Source organism: Lipotes vexillifer, unplaced genomic scaffold (genome assembly GCF_000442215.2).
Source record: "Lipotes vexillifer unplaced genomic scaffold, Lipotes_vexillifer_v1.1 scaffold209, whole genome shotgun sequence".
Classification (NCBI taxonomy): Eukaryota; Metazoa; Chordata; class Mammalia; order Artiodactyla; family Lipotidae; genus Lipotes; species Lipotes vexillifer.
This window is the reverse complement of record NW_006787556.1, coordinates 493,107-511,751: the sequence shown is the minus strand read 5'-3', so window position 1 is coordinate 511,751 and position 18,645 is coordinate 493,107. Positions and strand designations below refer to the sequence as shown.

The 18,645-nt window shown below is 53.8% G+C and overlaps 2 protein-coding genes across 6 annotated transcripts in view; one reads left to right on the top strand and one right to left on the bottom strand.

Annotated features, from left to right (window-relative positions):
• PI4KB (phosphatidylinositol 4-kinase beta) overlaps positions 1 to 11,868 on the top strand; it is a 28,643-nt gene extending 16,775 nt beyond the window's left edge. The window contains exons 3-10 of one of the 3 annotated variants that reach the window (XM_007460267.1): positions 138 to 365; positions 2,021 to 2,130; positions 2,709 to 2,813; positions 3,003 to 3,126; positions 4,066 to 4,331; positions 9,072 to 9,204; positions 9,450 to 9,570; positions 10,637 to 11,868. In XM_007460267.1, coding sequence (XP_007460329.1) covers positions 138 to 365; positions 2,021 to 2,130; positions 2,709 to 2,813; positions 3,003 to 3,126; positions 4,066 to 4,331; positions 9,072 to 9,204; positions 9,450 to 9,570; positions 10,637 to 10,818 — 1,269 coding nt within the window. In that variant the 3' untranslated portion in view covers positions 10,819 to 11,868. The remainder of the gene's footprint in view (positions 1 to 137; positions 366 to 2,020; positions 2,131 to 2,708; positions 2,814 to 3,002; positions 3,127 to 4,065; positions 4,332 to 9,071; positions 9,205 to 9,449; positions 9,571 to 10,636) is intronic. The other 2 variants (XM_007460266.1, XM_007460265.1) reach the window with 2 other exon arrangements.
• A 1,295-nt stretch (positions 11,869 to 13,163) lies between these two features.
• ZNF687 (zinc finger protein 687) overlaps positions 13,164 to 18,645 on the bottom strand; it is a 14,038-nt gene continuing 8,556 nt past the window's right edge. For 2 of the 3 annotated variants that reach the window (XM_007460264.1, XM_007460262.1), the window contains exons 2-9: positions 16,481 to 18,600; positions 16,153 to 16,331; positions 15,555 to 15,731; positions 15,298 to 15,460; positions 14,840 to 15,172; positions 14,602 to 14,714; positions 14,266 to 14,407; positions 13,164 to 14,121 (exon numbers count right to left, since the gene is read on the bottom strand). In XM_007460264.1, the coding sequence (XP_007460326.1) occupies positions 13,624 to 14,121; positions 14,266 to 14,407; positions 14,602 to 14,714; positions 14,840 to 15,172; positions 15,298 to 15,460; positions 15,555 to 15,731; positions 16,153 to 16,331; positions 16,481 to 18,583 (3,708 nt within the window). In that variant the 5' untranslated portion in view covers positions 18,584 to 18,600 and the 3' untranslated portion in view covers positions 13,164 to 13,623. The remainder of the gene's footprint in view (positions 14,122 to 14,265; positions 14,408 to 14,601; positions 14,715 to 14,839; positions 15,173 to 15,297; positions 15,461 to 15,554; positions 15,732 to 16,152; positions 16,332 to 16,480; positions 18,601 to 18,645) is intronic. The other variant, XM_007460263.1, reaches the window with a different exon arrangement.

The window sequence follows — 18,645 nt, the reverse complement described above, 5'->3', positions numbered from 1 at the left end:
CATTCCTGATGTCAGGGGACTGATGGACTCAGGTTGGAGCAGGAGTGGGCAGCAGGAAGAACCATGTTAGCAGAGTTGAGGTTTGGGGGGAACAGTGGTGGAGGTAAGTTGCAAATACTGTTCTCACTTACCCGCAGGCTCCCTACCTGATCTATGTGGAAGTCCTCGAATGTGAAAACTTCGACACCACCAACGTCCCCGCCCGGATCCCGGAGAACCGAATTCGTAGCACCCGGTCTGTAGAGAACCTGCCCGAATGCGGCATCACCCACGAGCAGCGGGCAGGCAGCTTCAGCACTGTGCCCAACTATGACAACGATGATGAGGCCTGGTCGGTGGATGACATAGGCGAGCTGCAGGTGGAGGTGAGGGAGCTCCAAGGGCACAGCACCTATTCTGGAACTTTCAACGTATTTGAGACAACACAACACACCCTGAGGCAGGCTGAAGCAAGTACCCAAATGAGTGCCGTCGGTAGTGACAGGTGTGAGAGGGGACAGCTCTGAACAGCTCTGGTCTGGAACAGATTCAGGTGGAGCTCGTTTTCCTGCAAGAAGAATTTAGGCTTACTGTAAGAAGGAACTTCTAAGCCCAGGGGAGTGTGAAAAATTTAATCAAAATATATATTGAACACCTGCGATATAAAGTTGTCTTAGGAATGCAGAGAAGAATCAGTCATACATTCATTCATTCAAGGAATGTTTATGGAGGGCCATTGTGCCAGCCCTGAGTGCTGTGTGCTAGTAAACAAGGCTTGGCCCCTGCCTACAAGGGGCTTATGACCTAATAGGAGAGAGAACAAGGCCAGTCAGTAGGTAGATGTAGTGTGGTGTGATCCAGGTTGTGCCGGAGAGGATGGGGTATCATGGGAGCACCTGAGGGTGGAGGTAGCACTTATTTCAGACTTGGGATTGGACATGCCCTGAAAGGTTTCTTGGAGGAAATAATATCTCAGCTGAGGCCTGCAGGTAGGTAGGAATTAGCTGTACAGAGTATTCCAGGCAGAGGAGACAGCAAGTGCAAAGACTGGAAGACATGAGAGAGCTTGGCCCATTTTAAGAATAGAAAGAAATTTTGTGTGGCTGTGATGTGTGGTCATGAGATGAGGAGTTGGTGAAGAATGAGGCTGGAGAGGCCGTCATGGGCCAGATTGTAAGAAGGATCCTGTAAGCTGTGGAAAGAAACTTGGATTTTCTTCTGGGGTTGTAGGGATCCAGAGCAAGATTTTATTAGAGCTGTAGCACAGCCAGTTTCACTTTGTGAAAAGGCAGACTCTGCGCTTGAGCTTACAGTCCAAATGGGGAGACTGGATGCAGACATTGAAGAAAAAAATCTATGTATAAGATATACAACAAGGCAGTGTGCAGTAAGTGATCAACGGGGTTAAGGAGAAATGCACTTGTACAAAGGAAAGAGTAAAGAAGGGACTTGATATGGACCTTGGGGTCTGGTAGAATATTTTATAGTTAGAGAGAGATGGGAAGATAAGACTGAATGACTTAGGTTGAAGAAATTGCTCAGAGGAACCTAGCCTGGAGAGGGTCTTTTCTGGACCCTAAGGGAGAATGCATCCCTGGCCTTGGGGAGCTCTCAATATAAGGCTGAAAGTTCAACTTTCTGTGATGGTCATGGCAGTGGTTTGCAAGCTTGAGTGCGTTAGAAGTCTTCTGGAGAACTTGTTAGAAATTCAGACTTCCAGATCCCATTCCCAGTAATTCTAATTCAGATTGATGGTGGGGTTTGGGAATCTACGTTTTAGCAGCATTCCAGGTAATTCTGATGCAGGTAGTTGACACATTGAAAAACACTGCTAGAGGATCTGTGTGGTGGGGGCCTAGGCAGTTTGGGGTCCAAGTGGTCAGGATGGTGCATAACCAGGGGAGGCTTTTTGGAGCAGGGTTTGGAAGGGAGGGCTGATCGTGTCTTGGAGATGGCAGCACGCAGGGTGATCTGAGGAGGAGGTGAAAGAGGCAACCCCTGTGCTCAGTCCTTCTGACCTGCAGTCCCCTGCTCTCCCCAGCTCCCTGAAGTGCACACCAACAGCTGTGACAACATCTCCCAGTTCTCCGTGGACAGCATCACCAGCCAGGAGAGCAAGGAGCCTGTGTTCATTGCAGCAGGCGACATCCGGTATGGCCAGACCATGTTGCCCGTCATTTCTCATCCCTCTCTTAGGCACTGCCTTTCTCTTTGTCCCCTTCCTCTCTGTCAGCCTGTATCCTTCCCTCTTCTCTCTCCTTACTCTGTCCATGTCCTGAGGCCACCAAACTTGAGGCATTGAAGGTGTGGGTTGAGAAATTACTGGACTACTACAGAAAGAAGTTACATTTTAAAAGGACTCCAAAGGAATGAAAGCACCAGAGGAAGGAATTACAACAGCGTTTCCCAGAGTGGGTCTGAGGACACACGTGTCAGAGTCCAGGGAGAGGGAGGAGATCTTGTTGGAAATGCAGATGCGGGAGCCACACCTGTTCTGAATGCAGAATCTTGGTAGGAGAATGGGCAGGGCCTGGTAATCTGCATTGAACATGATTACAAATCACCAGGTTAGCAAAAAGATATCAGTCTTCCATGAGTCTCTCTCAGCCCAGGTTTCTATCTCTGTGTGCCCAGAATCAAGGAAACAGTGCAGGAAATGCTGGCATAGACAGGGACATGAGGATCTGGGGTAACTCCTCCAAGCAAATGATATAGTTTCTTCCTGCTAGACGGCGCCTTTCGGAGCAGCTGGCTCACACCCCCACAGCCTTCAAACGAGACCCAGAAGACCCTTCTGCAGTTGCTCTCAAAGAGCCCTGGCAGGAGAAAGTGCGGTGAGTTGAGTGGGGTCCACCATCCATACTGTCTCTCAGCCCAACACCCGCCGGCAAAATCCATCAGGCCCCCAGGTGACGGTCTGAGTCCTTACCTTGTGAGGAGTTTGATTTGGATTTTTGATAGAAGCCGTGCCTCTGTCCTCAACCTGGCATCACCCTTTGACACCTTTTTGCTTCTCTTCACAGGCGCATTAGAGAGGGCTCCCCCTATGGCCATCTCCCCAATTGGCGGCTCCTGTCAGTCATTGTCAAGTGTGGGGATGACCTTCGGCAGGAGCTGCTGGCCTTCCAGGTGTTGAAGCAACTGCAGGTAAGAGAAGGGAGGGAGAAAGAAGGGAAACTCAGCCCATCTGCAGCCCACCTGAGGTGATCACGCAGGTCCATCTGCAGGGAGCTCCACTGGAGACCATCTTCCTGCCCAGGTCTAAGTTAGATTTACGTTAAACTAAGCTGGTGCTCCTACCAGGAAGTACAGCCCCGGGAGCAGCTCTACAGCGACCTCTTGTGGCCCTTTTGTGACTGGCACCTGTTCTAATCACTGATGGGAACTCCCAACTGATTTGCAGCAAGTGGGTTGCAGTGGGCTGAGATGTCAATCCCTGACCCCCAGGTTAGTTGCCTACAAGCAACTTCACCTGTTTAATCAGTTCTTTATATAAATATTTTCATTTTCTGGAGAAACTTTCTCTGACCCTAAATCCTGTTTGGTCTTTATCCCTGTTCTTTCAACTTGAGTTAATAGGTCCCACTCACCCAACTTGGGAGGTGACAGCGAGGTTTCCTCTTCTCCCTCCCTTTTTTGGATATCTCTCTATGAGATACCTTTTCCCATATGCCACCCTGTGTCTTGTCACACCCTGGACTTCCTTTCAAAACTTCCTGGTTCTGGGCTTCCCTGGTGGCGCAGTGGTTGAGAGTCCGCCTGCCGATGCAGGGGACACAGGTTCGTGCCCCGGTCCGGGAAGATCCCACATGCCGCGGAGCGTCTGGGCCCATGAGCCATGGCCGCTGAGCCTGCGCGTCCGGAGCCTGTCACAACGGGAGAGGCCACAACAGTGACAGGCCCGCATAACACACACACACACACACACAAAACTTCCTGGTTCTCAGTGGGATCAGGGGGTTTTACTTGGTGGCCTAGAATTCAAGGCCACTAAAGATGGGAACTGTCCAAGGTTGGGGACAGAGGGGATTTTAGCCTCCTCCCCCCATTTAGAGAGAGTCACAATGCCTCTGTGTTTCCTCACAGTCCATTTGGGAACAGGAGCGAGTACCCCTGTGGATCAAGCCATACAAGATTCTTGTGATTTCGGCCGACAGTGGCATGATTGAACCAGTGGTCAATGCTGTGTCTATCCACCAGGTGAAGAAACAGTCACAGCTCTCCTTGCTCGATTACTTCCTGCAGGAGCATGGCAGTTACACTACTGAGGCATTCCTCAGTGCCCAGCGCAATTTTGTGCAGAGTTGTGCTGGCTACTGCTTGGTCTGCTACCTGCTGCAAGTCAAGGACAGGTAGGTGAATTCCTGTCCCTTGTCCTAACCTTTTCTTCAGGGTTCCCTCTGTCCCTTCATTTATTCGTCATGACCTTCCATTGCCAAAATGTAAAGATGAAACAAACAACATATTTTAAGCAGAGACAGACACGTTCATGTGCCATTAAGACTAGGAGGCAGACTGACAAGTACCAGGGTAAGGGCCAAAGAAGTGAAGGATTTATGGGAGGAGCAAGGGTTTGAGCAAGCAGGGTTTTGAAGGACGAATGAGAATGAGGACAGAGAAAGCTGTGGGGGAAGGATGTCCCAGGCAGAGGAGACCGCTCGAGGTGATTAAAGCTTGGGCCACACTGCATGGCACAGTAGTAACAGTGACGTCAGATAAGTTGAGGCCAGATTAGTGGGGCCTTCATTATGAGGCTGAGGAGTTTTATTCTGCAGGCAGAGGGAATGCCATGATCCAGTCTGTGTTGAGTGAATGTGCCCTTTGTCACTGTGGATGAGGTTGGATGTAAGTGGGCCTTTGCAGTGAAGCTAGAGGTAGTGAGGCCTGGCCTGAGGGCAGTGGTGGTGACTGACGGCAGAAAGGAGCAGATGGATGTGAGACACATGGTGGACACAGAGTTGAAACTCCCAGCCCTAAACGCTTCTCCTCGTTCCAACATATGATTTCCAAAACTCTTACATATCTGTTGTTTTGCCCAGAGCTGTCATTTCTCTCGATATCATGTGACCTTTATGAAGCTCAACTTTGCATGTAGATGAACAACATACCGTATAAAGATAATTACACCCTTGAGGCTCTGCTTTTTAAGACAGTCTCCAGACAGTGACTCAGGGTCAATACCTAGAATGCTCCTGTGAGTTGTGCCTCTCCGAGGGCATAGGGCAGCTGTCCTGAGAAAGCACTAATTCAGTGGCCTGTGCTTCCAGTGATACGGCAGCACCTTAAGATCAGCTAAACAGAGCCGCTTATCAGAAATCTAGCATCTATTAAGTGCCTATGATGGCGTAACATTCTTTTTTTTTTTTAATTGAAGTATAGTTGATTTGCAATATTGTGTTAGTTTCAGGTGTACAGCAAAGGGATTCAGGTATACACACACACACACACACATACATATTCTTTTTCAGATTCTTTTCCATTATAGGTTTATATAAGATATTAACTGCACTTCCCTGTGCTATACAGTAAATCCTTGTTTATTTTATTATTATTATTTTTTAATTAATTTATTTTATTATTTAGCTGCATTGGTTTCTCATTGCTGCGTGCGGGCTTTCTTTTAGTTGCAGCGAGCAGGGGCTACTCTTCACTGCGGTGTGTGGGCTTCTCAATGCGGTGGCTTCTCCTGTTGCAGAGCACAGGCTCTAGGTGCGTGGGCTTCAGTAGTTGTGGCACGGGGGCTCAGTAGTTGTGGCAGGCAGGCTCTAGAGCGCAGGCTCAGTAGTTGTGGTGCACGGGCTTAGTTGCTTCCGCAGCATGTGGGATCTTCCAGGACCAGGGCTCGAACACGTATCCCCTGCATTGGCAGGGGGGGGTTTTTTTTTTTTTTTTTTTTTTTTTTTTGCGGTACGCAGGCCTCTCACCGTTGTGGCCTCTCCCGTTGCGGCCTCTCCCGTTGCGGAGCACAGGCTCCGGACGCGCATGGCTCACGGGCCCAGCCGCTCCACGGCATGTGGGATCTTCCCGGACCGGGGCATGAACCTGTGTCCCCTGCATCAGCAGGCGGACTCTCAACCACTGCGCCCCCAGGGAAGCCCGGCAGGCGGATTCTTAACCACTGCACCACCAGGAAAGCCCCTGTTTATTTTATGTATGGTAGTGTGTATCTGTTAATCCCGTACTCCTAATTTATTGCCCGCTTCCCCTTTGGTAATCATAAATTTGTTTTCTGTGTCTGTGAGTCTGTTTCTGTTTTGTGAATAAGTTCATTTGTATTAGTTTTTTAGATTCTGCATAGAAGTGATACCACATAATATTTGTCTTTCTGACTGACTTCATTTAGTATGATGATCTCTAGGTCCATCCCTGTTGCTGCAGATGGCATTATTTCATTCTTTTTTGTGGCTGAGTAATATTCCAGTGTGTGTGTGTGTGTGTGTGTGTGTGTGTGTGTGTGTGTACGTACATACACACATCGTAAATAATGCTGCAGTGAACATTGAGGTGCATGTATCTTTTCTTTTTTTAAATTAATTAATTAATTTATTTTTGGCTGTGCTGGGCCTTCGTTGCTGAGTGTGGGCTTTCTCTAGTTGCTGCAAGCGAGGGCTACTCTTCATTGCGGTGCATGGGCTTCTCACTGCGGTGGCTTCTCTTGTTGTGGAGCATGGGGTCTAGGCATGCGAGCTTCAGTAGTTGTGGCTCACCACCTCTAGAGCTCAGGCTCAGTAGTTGTGGCGCATGGGCTTAGTTGCTCCGCAGCATGTGGGATCTTCCCGGACTAGGGCTTGAACCCGTGTCCCCTGCATTGGCAGGCAGATTCTTAACCACTGCACAACCAGGGAAGTCCAGTGCATGTATCTTTTCTAATTAGAGTTTTTGTCTTTTCCGGATACAGCCCAGGAGGGGGATTGCTGGATCATATGATAACTCTAATTTTAGGGGTTTTTTTTAATAGTTTTATTTTATTTTATTATTTACTTATTTTTGGCTGTGTTCGGTCTTCTTTGCTGCACACGGGCTTTCTGTAGTTGTGGTGAATGGGGGCTGCTCTTCGCCGCGGTGCACATGCTTCTCATTGTGGTGGCTTCTCTTTGTTGTGGAACACGGCCTCTAGGGTGTGCAGACTTCAGTAGTTGTGGCACACAGTCTCAGTAGTTGTGGTATGCAGGGTCAGTAGTTGTGGCACACGGGCTTAGTTGCTCTGCAGCATGTGGGATCTTCCTGGACCAGGGATTGAACCCGTGTCCCCTGCTTTGGCAGGCAGATTCTTAACCACTGTGCCACCAGGGAAGTCCTAATTTTAGCTTTTTAAGAAACCTCCATACTGTTTTCCATAGTGGCTCCACCAGTTTACATTCCCTTTTCTCCACACCCTCTCCAGCATTCATTATTTGTAGACTTTTTGATGATGGCCATTCTGACTGGTATGAGGTGTTACCTCATCTTGGTTTTGATTTGCATTTCTCTAATAATTAGCAATGTTGAGCATCTTTTCACGGGCCTGTTTGGCCTGACATTCTTATATTGAAACCAGATGAAAATGCTGTCAGACAGGTGTTTCCTCAGGAGGGAAATAAGGGTCAGGGAACTTTCAGAACCTGTGCTCCTTCCACCCTGCCAGCCTTACAGATAAAGCCAGCAGAGGCTTTGCATTTGAGGACTGAGGGAAACGTCATTATTTATAAGGAATCTGGTTGCAAACTTTAGACTGTCCCTAAAGAGTCAGCATTTGGAACCCAGGGCCCAGAAAGTCTGGAGCCTGAACCCCTGGGTTGAGTAAGTGGAAGCAGAGAAGCAGGTGCTAGTCAGGCCTCTGGGCTTTTCCTTAGGAGACTAATATATTTGGAAGATGGGAGTCCATGCTTTAAAAGGGGGAGAGGGGGACAGGCAGCTGGTAAACCTTTCATAACTCAAAAAAGCGTAGATGTAGTCAAGTAATGAATGGACTCATCCACTGGAGAGAAGTGGCAGCAGTGAAGGGGGCCCCAAGCTGGAAGCAGTTGAAGGTCTCCTTAACTGCTTCAGAATGAGTCCCCTGTAGCTTTGCGGCTGGAGCTAACTCCAGCACTTAAGGAGAGAGAGAAACTGCCTCTCACTGGCCTGGGACCTTGGACAAGTAAGTCAGTTTTCCTCTCAGGGCCTGTTTTCTCACCTCTCACCTGTAAAATGAGAGACTGGACTAGGACATCTAGAACTTTCTGGCTTTCAAGATTGTGTGTGTTGCTAAATTTGTCATGCTTTCCCAGAGGGGGAAGGACTCGGGTGGGACTGGGTTCTCCCTCTGTCCCATCTTTTGGCCAGTCAGACCAACCCCAGAGAAGGTGGCTTCAGACCGTGAGCTCTTAGCCTAACAAAGCCTCTGTTGACACTGAGGAGGTCCGTTATGGGCCAGGCCTCACATGCTTTGCATGTTAATTGTTCCTCTTTCGACTGGCCATTCATGTGGGAATCACAGACACCTAGGATTTATCTGCCTTTAACTGTTCTTCCAGCAGCTAGCCTGTAGGAATTGCCTCCTGAGAATTTTTTTACATAAGTGGTTTTACCAGATAGTTAAAACTGAAGCCCCAGACTATTTCACATTTAAACTCCACTCAGCCTGGGATCTCTGCTCCCTTCCGGTGGGGTGGGGCTTCTGATCTGCAATGGGCCGATTGGAATTACAAACAGAATACAGGTAATTAGGTTGTGACTGGAGGCCTCCCCCTAAGCCAAGTGCTTGGCCTCTGTAACAGCTGGTTGGAGGGCAGAGGCCTTCTTTCCTAGCTTCCCAGTTCTCTGCTAGATTGGGATTGGCTTGGGTGCTTAGAATCACAATTACTGGGAAATTTGGATAATCTTAACCTATTTGATTAAGCTGTTAATGATAGCAAATGAGACCCCACAGCCTTTGTTAGCAGTTTACTTTTCTGATTTCCTTTCTTCTCACTGCTAGCTTTGGCTTCTAGAAGATTGGACCCAGAGTTATAGGCAGCAGGAAACATGGCAGGGCCCTTGCCTGGTGTCATGTGGCCAGTGTGTTGCAGCTTGAAGCTCCCACCTCAGTGGGACTTACTACTGCCTCTTCCTCTCCTCTGCCCCCTCCTCAGACACAATGGGAATATCCTGTTGGACGCAGAAGGCCACATCATCCACATCGACTTTGGCTTCATCCTGTCCAGCTCACCCCGAAACCTGGGCTTTGAGACATCAGCCTTTAAGCTGACCACAGAGTTTGTAGACGTGAGTCAGGAAGGAGAGGTGTCTCACTGTGTTCTTTCTGTCGTGGGATGGGGAGCTGATGGGCTCCCCCCCAAATGGGGACAAACAGAACAGAAATGGCAATAAGTCAGGGTGAGGTTGGATGTCCTGGGAGGCTTCCTGCTTGATGAGAGTTGTGGAAGTAACGGAGTTTGGCACGTTTGCCCAAGGGAGGAAGTTCTGACACTGAGCCCCTTTGCGCACACAGCTCTCTCCTCTCCTCCCAGGTGATGGGCGGCCTGGATGGCGACATGTTCAACTACTACAAGATGCTGATGCTGCAGGGGCTGATTGCTGCTCGGAAACACATGGATAAGGTGGTGCAGATCGTGGAGATCATGCAGCAAGGTGGGGCTGGGGAGAAGCCAGGCGTTTGGCGATAGGGTGGTACCCATAGTGCCCTGGGATTCCCACTTACGTTGGGGCCCTGGGGCATGGAACCTCCAGAAAGTTGATTACACCTCAAGACTGGGGGCGGGGCGTCCCAGAGGGTTTCCGGCTCTGACCCGGTGCCCTGTTTCACCTTCGGCACATTCCCCCTGATTCCTGACAGAGCTAGTCCTGGGGGTGGGAGGGTGAGGCAGCAGAAACTACCTCCTAGGTGCATTCAGGGAAAGAACAGTCCCATCTCCAGCCTCCTGGTCCCTTCTCATCTCCCCACCCCTTGTTTAACTTTGATCTCTCGGCTCTTCACCAACTCAGGTGTTTGCAGTCATTGGCCTTTGACCTCTGATTGCCCTCTCCTCAGACCTCTTCCCTGTCCTGACACTCAGCCCTTCTGCTCTGAGCCAAGATGGGTTCCTCTCTCATCTTTATCTACTTTCACTGCTGTTTCCTCATGGCCTTGCCATCTAGTCTTTTGTCCAGGATCCCTGGGCCCTCGTCCCCATTCCTTCAAGGCTGTGGTGTCCACCCGGTCTGAGCTGCCACTATCCTCCTCCCCATCCCTGCCCCCACCCCACAGGCTGTCGCTGTTGCTCAGGAGCATCCCCGTCTAGCACCGTGATGACGGTGGCCCAGGTCATCTGTGAGTGTCAGACGTAGCATAGGCAGAGGCCTGCAAGCAGATAAGTGCCCAGTTCAGGGCCCAATCCCTAGACGCTTCCCAGCCTTCCCTCTGGGTCCTAAGGCTGCTCCCTCCGCCCTTACTGGGGGAGATGTGTTGGCCCTCTACCCTCGTGCCCTCACCTAGAGTGGCTTAGGATTGTGGGATAAAGAAGGGCTCAAGAAGGGCCTCCTGCCAATTCTCCCTTCTCTGCCCAAGCAGAACTGCATCCACACTGTCAGGGATCTCTCTGAGGTGGGAGGGAAGGGGCACCTTAGATAGCCCGGCTCTGCACTGGCTGTGGCGGCTGTTAGCACTGCCGCTCCCTCCTTTCCATCCGTGACCCTCTTCCCTTGCTGCTGCCCCCAGGTTCTCAGCTTCCTTGCTTCCACGGCTCCAGTACCATCCGCAACCTCAAGGAGAGGTTCCACATGAGCATGACTGAGGAGCAGCTCCAGCTGCTGGTGGAGCAGATGGTGGATGGCAGCATGCGGTCTATAACCACCAAACTCTACGATGGCTTCCAGTACCTCACCAACGGCATCATGTGACATCCTCCTTCTCAGGCCCCGGAGCAGTGGGGGATTCAGGGGACCCTCCCTGGGAAGGCCCTTGTCAGAGAAACCCTAAACCAGGAAGCCCCACCCACCCAGCCATCCACCAAGGGAAATGGAAGGCAAGAAATACAGAGGATCATGTGGTAACTGTAGAGCTTGCCAGGGGGGTTGGGAGAACCAGCCGTGGGGTCCAGACTCGCTGGGGCTTTCCTACCACCCCCCACCAGCTGTGTCAGTATTACCACCTGACAGACTCCAGGGCTCACTGCCCTCCAGAGAACAGAAGTGATAAATGTGAGGGACACTAGGGCCTTTCTTCTCCTCACTAGGGTTCGAGAGGTTCTTTCCGCAGGCCGTCCTAATGTGTCCTGGGTCCCAGGAAGGAGGAAAGAGTAGGTTCTTGGTACTAAGGACTTGATCCTGTGGTTGGCCTTCGGCCATGCTGCTGCCCGACTCTGTCACCTCCCAGGGACTAACCCCTAGCCCGAGTTCCCCTTGGTAGGTGGGCTTTGGCATAGGGTCCTGCACTTGCTGAGGTTCCCCATCCCAGGAGTGAGGAAGGGAATGATCACAGCCCCTCCAGTCTGAGGGTATTGGCCTAGCCATGGGGAATTCCTTGCCCTTATCCTTTCCCCACACCCAGGGAAATAGCTCTCAATTTTTAATTTTTAATTTTTGTTTGAAATAAAGTCCTTAGTTAGCCATCTGTGTCATTTCTGAGTTGTATTTTTTTTCAGGGGTAGGGAGTGAACAGATGCCTCAGTGTCCAGGATACAAAAGGCACCACACAGAACGAGGTGGAGGAAGATTGCTTTTTCCCTGCCTGTCTCAGTCAATACCACCACTTCCCTGAAGGGCCTTCCCAGCTTTGTCACTCACCCCCTCCCAGACTCGTCCACATTGTCTAAGTCACATAAAAAGAGGAGCTTGAATGGGGATTAAACCACGAGCAGTTTTAATGGTCTGGTTTTCTCCTTCCCATTTCCCCCACTGTTTGTTAGTATTATTATTACTACAAGAATAAAGGATTCCTGAGAGCCTGTCCCCTCCTCTCCCTGGGACCCCCTTGACAGGACTCGTCTCCACCAACCCCCCACCCCCCCCCCAGCTCCTTGCCTCGGGACCCCACTGCTCACTCATGCCTTGCACCTATATGCAGCGCCAGTGTGTGGAGTATGCCCTCAAGGCCCAGCCACTCCGCCGCTATATCCCCAAGAACCCGAATCAGTATCGGGTGTGGGCCACTGTGAACTCTGCTGCCTTCGAGTATCTCATGTTCCTGCTCATCCTGCTCAACACGGTTGCTCTAGCCATGCAGGTCTGAGCTCCCCACCCTGATCCCGCCAGACACCTGACCCTATTCTGTCTGCACAAATCCTTGAGAACTGTCAGGAATGCTTTAGGCTGCAAGTAACAAAACCCCCAACTGACAGAGACTTAAGCTTTAAAGATATGTGCCACATATATTCAAATCAAAGGCCGATAATCATAAGTTGTATCCTGATTTCAGAGATGTGAGAATGTGGAAAAAATGGCAGATGGCAAATGTAAGTTGTCATTTACTGTGAAATGCACCCCAATTTCAGAGATTCTAAACTGTGAAAAGATGTGTATCCTTGGAGTCAATGAATTATGATAGTTACCTCACATAGCAAGCAGTACAGAGGTAGGCTGTTTGCTCATTGCTCATCAGGGACCCAGGCTCTCTTTCTGTTCCACTATTCTGAGTAAGTTGGCTTTCATGCTCATGATTGTTGCTTCATGGTCACAAGATGGCTGCCACAGTTCCAGACATCAAAACCACATTCAGAGAAGGAAAAAGGAAGGAAGCTTGCACCGAGGGGCTCTCCTCACTTGACCCTTTTATTGGAAATCAAAAATATTTTTCACAGAAGCTGCCCAAGCAGCAGCAAGCTTATGTTTCTGTCTCATTAGTCAGAACCAGCTGCAAGAAAAGCTAGGAAATCAAGGGCTGGGCTTTCCAATATCCATAATGGGAGGTGGACAGTGTGAGAGGTTTGGCCAACCCATAGTGCTACCACGTCCCCAGACTTACCTCAGTCCAAGACAGAGAATATTTGGTTGGGGTGTCGGGGGGAATCTCTGCCTCAGGCTATGTCCCCACATCTGATTTTCTCCCCCAGCACTATGAGCAGACTGCTCCCTTCAACTATGTCATGGACATCCTCAACATGGTTTTCACTGGTCTCTTCACTGTTGAGATGGTGCTCAAAATCATCGCCTTCAAACCCAAGGTACCCCCCAAGGCCTAGACCCATTCCTTAGGGTGGAACTCACTGCATAGCTCTCAGGGGAGCCCACCAACCCCCCCCCCCCCCCCCCGGATTTCTGGGGGAAAAAAAAAAAAAGTGAAAGGCACTGCAGGGGTGGAGGGCTTGAGTGCCAGGGAGTCTCAGGGGGGCACTAGGGCAAGGCCAGGGCTGCCATCTGTGCCCACAGGGGTTGAGGAGAGTGCCCCTGACCACCCCAGCATTGGGCCTTCCCGTCCTCCCACGCCCCCCGCCCCGTCCCACATGGGGGGCTGCAGCAAGAAAATAATTAGTGTTGGGCTCAGAAAGAAGGAATGGAGGACCCACTCTACTAGGACCCAAGGGTCAGACCAAGGCAGGAACCTCAAATAACTACCATTCTCAAAAAAGCTTGTCCTTGTGGGTTAGCGGGAGAGTTGTTGAACAAAACATGAATTCTAATGGAACTCCCCAGCCCAGGGACCAGGCAGCAGCAGTGACCCAGGCTCCCAAGGAAGAGAGAGGGGGCTAGTGAGTCCAGGCCTGGGCCCTAGTTGTCCCCACTGCCCCCTTGCCGAGCCCTGATGAACGCCATGCCGTGTGTGCGGAAATGGGTCTTGAGGTTGAGAGGGCTGTCGCAGCTCTTGCCACAGACCTTACATGTCAGTGGGCCTCCAGAAGCTGGCAAGGGTGAATCTCCCCCCTCTGGGTCAGACCTGGAAGGAGGGGGGGTTTCTTCCTCCCCATCCCCCAGGCCCAGGGTACTGGCACTCCCCACACCCCGTTTCTTCTTGTGGCTGATGAAACGGTGCCGGCTCAGGGAGCCAGGGGAGGCAAAGCACAAGCCGCAGTCGAGGCACTGCTGGGCACCGCCATCCACCCTCAACCCCGCCATGAGGCTCTGCTCCGCTGAGCTGCTGCTCCGGTAGCGCAGGGGGCCGTGGCCTCCCGCCCCGGGGCCGCCCCTGGGGGACTTGGCTGGAGGTGTCGTGCTGTCAGGCTCCTCACTGCAAGAGTCAGAGGACTGGCGGCGTTTCCGTCCCGGCCCCTGGAGAAGAGAGTGAAGAAACCGGGCCTCCCCGTCACCCCCCCACCATCCCTGGCACCCCTGCCCAGCTTCCTGAGGCCTCGGCTATAACCGCGCAGGCTCCTGCTCCCACAGCCCTCATGCAGCAGGTGGGCCTCTGCCTACCTGGGATCTGGCACCAGGGCCCCGAGCCAGGGCATTCCCCCGGCCAGGGGACTGGGCCCCGAGCGGCAAGCCGTGCCGGACCTGGACGTGTTTCTCCAGGATCAGGCGGCTGCTGAAGGTGCGTTTTCCCTCTGTGCAATACCTAAAGGGGAGAGCGGGCGGGGTGGGCTCCAGCGGCACAGCCCAAAGACCAAGGCTCATGGCTTGAGCAGAGGGAGGCCTCAACTGTCAGTCCACTCAGACCTAAGAGGCAGGTGGGAAGGTACTGTGGGGAACCAGGGTTGGGGGCACCCTGCCGGACAGAAAAGAGGAAGGGGGCCAGGGGGTAAGGGTTACCTGCATGGGTAAACTCGCTTGATACCCTCGTGATTGACCCTGACGTGGCGCCTCAGGCTGGGGGCGGAGCAGAAGGAGCGCTCACACAGGCGGCAGGGAAACTTCTTCACTGACTAGGAGAGCAGGGGTCGGGGGTCTCAGCCAGGCTCCATGCAGCACCCCATCTCCACCGCCACACAGGTCAATCCCAATGCTGCCCCTCCAAGCCCATCTTGCTCCCCAGGGGCACCCCGCTCACCTTGCCATGCTCCTTCTTCATGTGACCCACATACTCGTCACGCTCAGGGAACCAGGAGTGACAAAGGCCACAGGTCCAGCCTCCAGGGCCCCCACCCCCGCCCTTGACGCCTTTGCTCCCCAGTTCTCGCCGGGGCCGTTTGGTTGGGCGAGGGGGCTCGGGGGAGCTGGGCAGTTCTTCCTCTTCTGAGGATGAAGAAGACTCCTCAGTAGGGGCAGCTGCTCCTCCCCGAGACACAGCCAGCTCCTCAGGCTCAGTCTTGGGGGTCAGAAGGGCACCCCCGGCCCCTTTCCCAGGCGTCTCCTCCCCCGAGCGCCCAGACTGATGGGTGTTCTGTGAGAGGGAGACAAGGGGGGATGGCTGGTGTGGGGGAGGGCCTGGCTTTGCCCCTCCCACTTCCGGAGGGGTCCCTGGTCAACACAGCTGAGCACCCCACCTCCATCCCTCGACCCCTGTACCTTGAGATGTTCCAGCATGGTCCTTTTTTGGGCAAAAAGCAGAGGACAAGATGGGCACTTAAAGACGCTGACACGCTGGGGCAGCAAGTGCTGGTCGAAGTGCGAGGAGAGGAGGGGTTTGTGAGTGAAGACTGTGTCACACATGGCGCACTTGTAGATCATCCTGGGTGGGTGGAGAAGACAGTGCAGACATCCTGCCCCGTCGAGGCCCAGCCCCCTCCACCCGCCCCTCCTCACGCTCCCTCCCCAGGTCTCACTTGGCCTGCTGCGTGTGGAAGCTAGGATGCTGGGTGTAGAGGTGGGCGTGGGCGCTGGGTGCAGACTTGAAGGCCATGGGGCAGATGGGGCACTTGTGGAAAACCTCGCAGTGTGACGTCTGGATGTGGGACTTGATGGAGTTCACACCCCCAAACACCACTGCACAGCTGGGGCACCTTGGGGAGTAAGTAGGAGGCACCGTGGTGAGCTGCGGGCATCTCCACGGCCACCTCCAACCCCACACTCATTCTCGGGGGCTGGGTGGACTCTAAGGAGTTAATCAGCGGTGGAACCCAGGCAACTGGAGGACGGAGGGAGCTGCAGCACCCAGTTCTCCAAGGGAGGCCTGCGGGGGCAGAGAGGCAGAGCTGATGCTCCGGAGGGGGCCCCGCCTGCTCCATCTCTGTGGGGAACGAAGGGAAGGCAGAGAGCGCTCTGGCTGCGTTTGCTAACACACCGGGGCTGAGTGATTCAACAGGAGAGATGGGGCTCGCCTCCGTGAGAGGCCATCTGAAAGGCTGGTCCCAGGAGCCACGAGACCACCAAGTACTGGAGGAAAAGTGTTGAGGGACTATGGGGAGGAGAGATGGGAGGCACCTGTATCCTACGCGGCGAGAAAAATGCAGACAGGCCTCCCGGAGGTGGGTCTGAAAATTGGCTTGGAGAAAGTTGCCTCCACACTCAGGGCAGACGTGGGGAGGTCGGTTCTTATGCATGCGCTGGTGGGCGCTGAAGCTGCAGCGATTGGGGAGCATCATGGGGCAAGTTGGGCACACCTGTCGAGGGGGTTGAAACCAGGTGAGTCTGTGAGGAGTGGCCTGTCCCCCATTCCTTCTCCTAACTAAGCCCCCACACCTTCCTAGATCCTATCCCCGTGGCATCTGGCTCTCCCCGTCCCAGGGAGGGGCTGGGAAAAGTAACTCACGTTGCTGGTGGCGCCAGGGGCGGGGGGCCCGAGCTGCTGGAAGTGGGCAGCCATGCCGGCCTTGTCCCGGCACTGCTCCTTGCACTCCAGGCAGCGGAAGCAGGTGTAAGCAGAGGTGGCAGGGGCAGCAGGCGGCTCGGCTGAGAGTGGCAGCACAGGGGCCTCAGCGGCAACTGCAGTAACGGCGGAGGAGGTGACGGCCCCGTCACCCTTGCCCAAGGCAGGCAAGGCTGGAGGTCCGAGGGCAGGTGGGACAGCCAGCAGGGGCGTGATGTCCGGCTGCCCCACCATCTGGTCCAGGGCCACCGGCCTCATGACCAGGTGCGAGCACTGCATGACGAGCCCCTTGTCCTTGTGCTCACGGGCATGCAGCAGCAGGCTGCACTTGTTGAAGAAGACTAAGCGGCGGGCACAGTGGTTGCAGGTGACCTCGATGCGCATGCTCCGGCGGTCATAGTGTCGTGCCAGGCTCTTCTCCAACGAGAAGGCGTCCCCACACTCGAGGCAGCGGTAGCCCGTGGGTGGCAGGGCCAGCCCGGCCTCAGCCGGTGGACTCAGGTTTGGCCGGTAGGCAGGCAGCAGGTTCTTGCTGTTGAGGATCTTGTTGAAGGCCTCCACCAGGCTGGACTGGGTCCGTGAGATCACCGTGCCACCCCCTGCCCCCGGCCCGGTGGCCGGCTTAGAGGGCTGCACCATCACCACCGAGGCACCGTTCACCTTCTGCCCCCCGGCCCCCAGCCCTGCCCTCCCCTCAGCCTTGGGCAGCGCTTGGGGCACCAGACCCAGCACATTCTTAGCCATCGTCTTAGGGCTGGGGGCAGTGCCTCCAGGCAGAACCACGGCTTTGCGGGCCACACTGGCTGCCATCAGCATGGCAGTGCTTGCGTTCTGGATGGTGGCCACGGGCAGCACGGTGCCCTTTAGCCTTGTGCCATCACCCAGCTGGACACTCACCACCTTTGGACCCTCAGGGGTCGGGGTTGCGGGGGACAGCTTGAGGAGGCTAGCCTCTGCCAGGAAGCCACCTTCAGGCAAGGGGGCAGGGGGATCAGGGTCTGAGGGGACCCGGGTTACAGTCCTTGTGATATTCCCGCAGGATGTTTTAATGGTCTTAATCCGTACCTTGAGGGGCCTAGAGGAGCTGGAGGAGGCAGGGGAGTCATTGCTGTCCTCATCTGCAGCCTCGGCTCCACTAGAGGGGCTCTGGGGACTTCCTGGGGGAGACTTGTCCACTGGTCCCTCATCCTCTTCTTCCTTTAGGGGCTGACAGCTGGGCACTTTAGGGGAGGCAAGAGGGCTCTGGTGCCCTGGAGACTTCTTGAAGAAGGACACCCCTGCAACCCGGGAAGGGGAGACACTGGCAGGGACGACCGTGGCCTCAGGGCTAGAGCCTGAGCCTGGTAGGCTCTGGGGATGAAGAGGGCTGCAGCTTTCCTGCTTCAAGGCCCCCAGCAGTGGGGGAGAACCAGGGGGCAGCAGGGCTGGGCCATTCTCCCGGGCCAGCTCAAAGGGAGAGGAGAAAGGAGGTGGGGTCATGGCCCCTTCCCGAGGTGGGGAGGGCGCAGAGGGAGGAAGGGGATCGGGGTGCTCCCCTGGCTCAGGCCCAAAATGAGCAAAGAGGTCCAGGGGAGCTTTGCCTTCCATGGATTTTTCTTTCCAGGTACCCCCACTGGGAGGAGCTGGAGAATGCGGGGTTCCTGGAAGGGATGGCTCAGGGCCCCCAAAACCATTTTGCATCAGACGAGGTCCCATAGACCCTTCCTTAGTCACTCCCCCAGCCCGGGCCCCTTCCCCTCCTGAACTCCCAGCCAGGGACTCCGACTGCTCAGGACACACAGTGTTCTTGACAATGACGCTGACTGCTGAGACGTCTGGCGGTGGCATGCCATGGTCAGTGGCCTGGGTGGACAAGCCAGGGCCATCCCCGGCAGCTGCTGCTGTTGCTTCTCCAGATTCACCTCCTACAATGGGTTCTGGCTTCCCTGGGCCTCCTGGCCCCTCATTTTCTTCTGGCCCAGAGTGTATGGCTTCATTTGCATCAATGTCGGGGATGTCAAAGGCAGCAAGGAGGTCATCAAAATCAGGGGTCTTCATGTCCCCCATGGCAACAGGTCCCAGACCTGAGGAAAACAGGAAAAAGAGAGAAACTGAGACCTCTGGAAGCA